The 5,851-nt window shown below is 37.9% G+C and overlaps 1 protein-coding gene across 1 annotated transcript in view; it reads right to left on the bottom strand.

Annotated features, from left to right (window-relative positions):
* Positions 1-4,692, bottom strand: part of IFT52 (intraflagellar transport 52) — a 27,058-nt gene extending 22,366 nt beyond the window's left edge. The window contains exons 1-3 of the mRNA XM_008581637.1: positions 4,666-4,692; positions 1,601-1,730; positions 1,230-1,305 (exon numbers count right to left, since the gene is read on the bottom strand). Of these exons, the coding sequence (XP_008579859.1) occupies positions 1,230-1,305; positions 1,601-1,730; positions 4,666-4,692 (233 nt within the window). The remainder of the gene's footprint in view (positions 1-1,229; positions 1,306-1,600; positions 1,731-4,665) is intronic.
* Positions 4,693-5,851: the final 1,159 nt, after the last annotated feature.

Genomic DNA, 5,851 nt, shown 5'->3' on the forward strand with positions numbered 1-5,851 from the left:
ATTTTTTTTTAAAAAAAAAAAAAAAAAAAAAAAAAAAGAACTAGATGCAAGAATTCTGCAGGCTTTGAAATAAAATTTTTAAAAATTAAATAAAAATACACCCACACCTCTTTTGGGAAGCATTGCAAAAGTTAACATTAAAATATAAGGATTCTCCTCTTTCTTGAGTCCTGAGGACAGGGTCCATATTCCAGACCCACATTCCAGACTCTACATACTCAGAGCCAGCAGAGTGCTTGGTATATAGCAAGTTCAAGTGTGGAATTAATAATTTTGAATGTGGGGAAAAGCTCAGAGGGCATCTGATGTTGCCCCCTAATGCATTCATTTCCCACTTCCCAAAAGCCCCTTATTTATGTTTTAGAATTCAGATCAGAGAAAGCTGACACCATCCTAGGCTCCAGGGGATGGCCTAGCTATGCCATCAGAGTGTTCTATGCCCTCTGCCAGTTCAAATGGGCATGTGGCATAGGCCAGCTCAAACAGAGTAAATCTCAGGACTGCCCTTGCTGGGAATGCTGGAACCAAGGCATGCTGTCTTGCCCTAGATGGTGTGACATGCAGATATGAATTTGGGAACTGTTAAAACTATTCGGCCCATACATACAGGAGAGAAGAGCCAAGAGAACTGCAGAAAAAGGGAACTGGAGCCCTGATGACATGAATCTTTTAGTCACTCCATACCCAAAGCCTTCCCTATTACTGGGCTTTTCAATTACATGAATCAACAAAGCCTCTTAATTGTTTAAACCCAGTTGAATAGGGTTTTCTGTTACTTACAACTGAAAGTAACCTAACTGACAAAAAGGTAAAAGTGGAGGAAGGTTTCAAAAGATGGAGAAATCCACACTCACACACACACACACACACACACACACAAACACACACACACATATAAAAAAAAATTTTTTTTTTTTAAAGATGACTGGTAAGGGGATCTTAACCCTTGACTTGGTGTTGTCAGCACCACGCTCTCCGAAGTGAGCTAACCGGCCATCCCTATATAGGGATCCAAACCCTTGGCCTTGGTGTTATCAGCACCACACTCTCCCAAGTAAGCAACGGGCCGGCCCTAGGAGAAATATAATTTGATAAATGAAAAGTAGTAATATAATAAAATAAATTATAAAAATATGAAACAAAGAGGCAAGAAAGGAAAAGGGGCAGAGAAGAGAATGTGTGAGAGGAGATGAGAATTACTCTGCTTCTATGCTCATCAACATGCTTACCTGTTCAAGACTCCATTGGAAACTAGGGCTTCTTTAGGATGGAAATACTTGTAATATACATTCCTAACCACAGCATCTTTAAGGGAAAATGAGAGGAAGGTGCATTTTAGATTAGAAATAAGTTTGGTATTGGAGACTCATACAAATTTTGACCTAAAAGGAACCCTGGAACTCTGTTCCAATCCCTCTCATTTTTTAAATGGAAGAAGCCTAAGCCCAGAAGGCTCAGACTGCTGGTGAGAACAGAATGGTGGACGATGTACGCTCAGCCCAGGGCTTTTTCCACTGTACCACTGGGCACAGAGGGCTATGGTACGAATAATGAATGGAAAATTACTGCCTCTATTTAAAATAATAATAATGTTAATTACCATTATTAACCATGATTCCATATTCTTCTAGTAGGAAGTTAATATTGGTGTCGAATCTGGATTCTCCACCTTCTCCTAACATCACAAGGATATCTCCACCACTGTCAAGGTACTTCTTCAGGACTTCAAACTACACAAAGGAAGAAAACAATCTATGAATACCCAAAAGACTTTGTCCAAAATATTATGAAAAATAAAAAATAAAAAACCAAAATATTATGAATAAGACCTTAACTAGCAGAAAAATAAACACTTCAAGTCTATAAGGAATTTAAACATAAATGTATATAAGATATTATAAAATTTACTGTCTGTGTAGGATCTCCAAGCTTGTCTTTGAACGTAAAGCTCCGAAATACTCAAACTGAATTGACATTTTCAAAGTTGACTATCTGGACAGCAAACCAGAAGTGGAAAACTATCAGCTAGCAGAAGCTCATAGTTCTCTATTCAGCAGCACCCCTGGTTTCCACCTACTAGGTGCCAGTTGCACCTATCCTCCCCCAACAACCAAAATTATCTCCAGACATTGCCAAACGTCCCCTTAGGAGGACAGGGGGAAGCAAAATCACTACTGGTTGAGAGCCACTGATCTAGACCAGGCCTTCTCACTGCCCACCAAGGATATCAGGATGAAGGCATTTTGTACCACCCCAGGGAGGAATTCTGTTCAACGTCATCAACTGACCAAGCCACGGTGAGAAATGAATATTGTCTGCTTATCTCCTGAGAAGCTCTCTCTCTGCTTTCACAAAGCCAAGGAGAGGGGAGAAATCTAGGGCTGATCTTGCTGACACAGCCTGAGAAAATCTGGAGTGGGTAGTCCAGAATAGTACTGTCTCAACTTTCTTCATCAACCACCCCACCAGAAAAAAAACTTGAATATACATATATATTATAAAATCATTATAAAATATAATGGAAACATTCACATACTTTCTTCTCTGTCCTCATTTATCTCTCTCAATGTTTGCTTTCACAAATCTACTGGAATACCAACAAATCGTAAAAGTTTGGGTATATATGACCATGTACATTTTCAGCAGCTTATTAAGAGTGAAGGAACATAAATTAAATATTTTTCCAATTCAAAAAATAAAGAAAAAAACTTGAACATGCACTCTAATATGTATATAAATTATGTATATTTATGTTATAATTTAAAACATACTCCCCAAAAGGAAATGTTTTAAGGATAAGAAAAATATGAATAAATACAATTTCTTTCTGGCACCCCAGTGGTTCATCACATGCATCCCACTTTGGAAACCACTCGCCCAGACCGGCTTTGTTACAGCATGGCCTTCTTGCTCATGCATACTCCCTGGATTTCCCTCTCTCCCTGCCTTCCCCATAATATAGAAAACAAATGAATCAATTATTTCAAAATCAAAGTTCTTAAAAAATGTGTTCAAAAGACATTTCCTCTGGGTCTTATAATCTAATGCCTGTTTTCTGTGCTTCTGTAGAAATGTGGAACTTAGAACATTGACTGTTTTATTGTTAGTTGGTTCATTGTTTGATTTCCCCTAGGCTATCAGTGCCTTGAGAGCAGGGATCATGTGTTATTTGACTTTGACCCCTGGTGTCAGTCATAGGATGCAGCACACAATAGATTCTTAATGAATATTTTGGGGGAATAAGAAAAAAAAAAACACAAATACTGCATTTAAAAAATAGGCAAAGGAGCTGAATAGACATTTCTCAAAAGACACACAAATGGCCAACAATTATATGAAAAAATGCTCAATATCAATAATCTGGGAAATGCAAATCTAAACTCCACTGCAATATCATCCCACTCCAGTTAGACTGGCTATTACCAAAAAGACAGAAAATAACAAATGCTGGCGAGGATGTGGGAAAAGGGGAACCCTCCTACACTGTAGGTGGGATTGTAAATTAGTACTGTCATTATGAAAAACAGTATAGAGGTTTCTCAAACAACTACAGATAGAACTACCACATGATCCAGCAATCCCACTACTGGGCATATACCCAAAGAAATGGAAATGAGCATGTTGAAGGGATACCTGCCCTCCCAAGTTTATCGCAGCTCTATTCACAATAGTCAAGATATGGAACCAACCCAAATGTCCACTGATGGATGATTGCATAAAGAAAATGTGGTATATATACACAATGGAATACTACTCAGCCATAAAAAAGAATGAAATTCTGCCATTTGCAGCAACATGAACTCAGAAAAAATTATGTTAAATGAAATAGTCCAGGCATAGAAAGAGAAATACCGCATTCCTTACTCATAAGTGGGAGGAAGGAAGAGAGGGAAGGAGGGAGAGAGGGCAGGAGGAAGGAAGGAAGGAAGGAAGGAAGGAAGGAAGGAAGGAAGGAAGGAAGGAAGATAATAAGTTGAATTTTCAGAAGGAGAGAGCAGAACTGTGGTTACTAGAGGAGGAAAAGGGGAAGTGGGAGGGAAATAGTGAGAGGTTGGTTAATGAACACAAAGCAGCTAGAGAGGAAAATAAGTTCTACGGGTATAGAGTTGGGCTAGGCATCTATAATTAACAATAATTTACTTCATGTTACCAAATGGCTAGAAGAAAGGAGACTGAATGCAATCATCACAAAGAAAAGTTCTGTAATGATGAATATGCTAATTACCCTGATTTGACCATCATGCGTTTGTGCACATGTACACATTCAAACACATGTATATATGTATTGATATTCACCTCCGTACCCCACAAATATGTATATTAATACATTTCAATAAAAAATAAAAATAAATATTTTTTTGGAGGGAAAAAATGAAGCATAACTTCATGGATCCTGGACTCTTCACAACAGACTGCATCTCTCCCTAGATTCCATCTGCCTTTTTCTTCCTTTTGATTTCCTGACAAACTCTGTTTTCCAGATAGCTCTAAATATCTGTTGTGTTGTTTGACTGAAATAGCAAGCCAGGCCTAGTCTGCAATATATATACATATTCTCAGAGCATAGCTTTTGCTTGGGAAATCCTACTGGGACTTGGTACTTAAGATTGTGTGGTTCTGGGATTTGTCCATGTTGTCTAAATGCAGTGGGTATAGAGTTGGTACTGACATCTCCTGTGTCCTACTGGCCATCTCGTATTCTGAGAAAAAGAGATATATGAAGTACAGAATGTATAAATAACACAAGTTAGGACAGAATGTATAAATAACACAGAAGGAGTTTCCACAGAAGATGACTCTGGCTCCACTAGGCATCTAAGTGAGACCCTTCTAACAAAAGAACAGATATTTTGTACAAATTGGAGATTTCTTATTTTTTTATGGCAAAAATAGGAAGAAAGATTAATTTTGAAGGCCTAAATTTTAGAGGCTGACCTCCTAGTAGGAATGTATTCACACTGTTAAGTTTTACAGTATGGCAGCAAGGGCAGAATATTTTATTTACTGACATCGTATGACCCACGCCAGTGGCTCTTACTAGAGACATTTAAGGTATCCAGCAGGTATTTTTGATTGTCATAATATTAAGGTTTAAGGGCATTTTAGTGCATGGGGGGGCAGGGATGCTACAGGTCCTGCAATGTTCGGGCCAGTCCCACATGGAAAAGAACTGTCCCACAACTTTTGAATTTCTTCTTCCCAGATAGTCATGTAGATTTAAAAAAGAAAAACAAACAAACAAACAATAACTGATCCTAGAATCTAACTCCAGTTTACGTATAAATACAAAGTATTTTTTGCATGGTTTAACATATGCTGAATTTCCAGGTATATAACTATTGTGTAAACTGAAGGAAGAATTATACTTTCTTTTTTTCAGAACTTTACCAAGAGATGGTCAGTATTTTGGAAAATCACCAATGGCAATGAGGCTCACAACTGAATTGCCAGTACAACACTTCTGCATCAGTCTGCATTTGTACCAGTGCCATTCATGGTGATTCTACAAGCGCATTTAGCCTTTCTTTCAAAATGTCAGATATAAAGAAGTGTTCTATGTAGGTATGCCCAAGCATTAACAAACTGAAATACACATATTCTTCTAGAGTATATATGCCTAAACATTTACAGTCTGAAGTACATATCCTCTCTTATAAATTATCTTCATTTACTTTTTTTACATTATACTGACATCTTTTTAAATGGTGGTGGGTTATACCATTTATGCATCTCAACTCAAGACAATAAAGGCATTTATAATATAGGTGGACACTGGTCTGCCAGGAGTGGAAAACACTGGTCTGAGCCATGTGGTCACCTGGTGGTAACACCAAGTGAGGTGGAAGCAGGA

The sequence above is a fragment of the Galeopterus variegatus genome, unplaced genomic scaffold, assembly GCF_000696425.1.
Source record: "Galeopterus variegatus unplaced genomic scaffold, G_variegatus-3.0.2 Scaffold2416, whole genome shotgun sequence".
In the NCBI taxonomy this organism is placed as follows: Eukaryota; Metazoa; Chordata; class Mammalia; order Dermoptera; family Cynocephalidae; genus Galeopterus; species Galeopterus variegatus.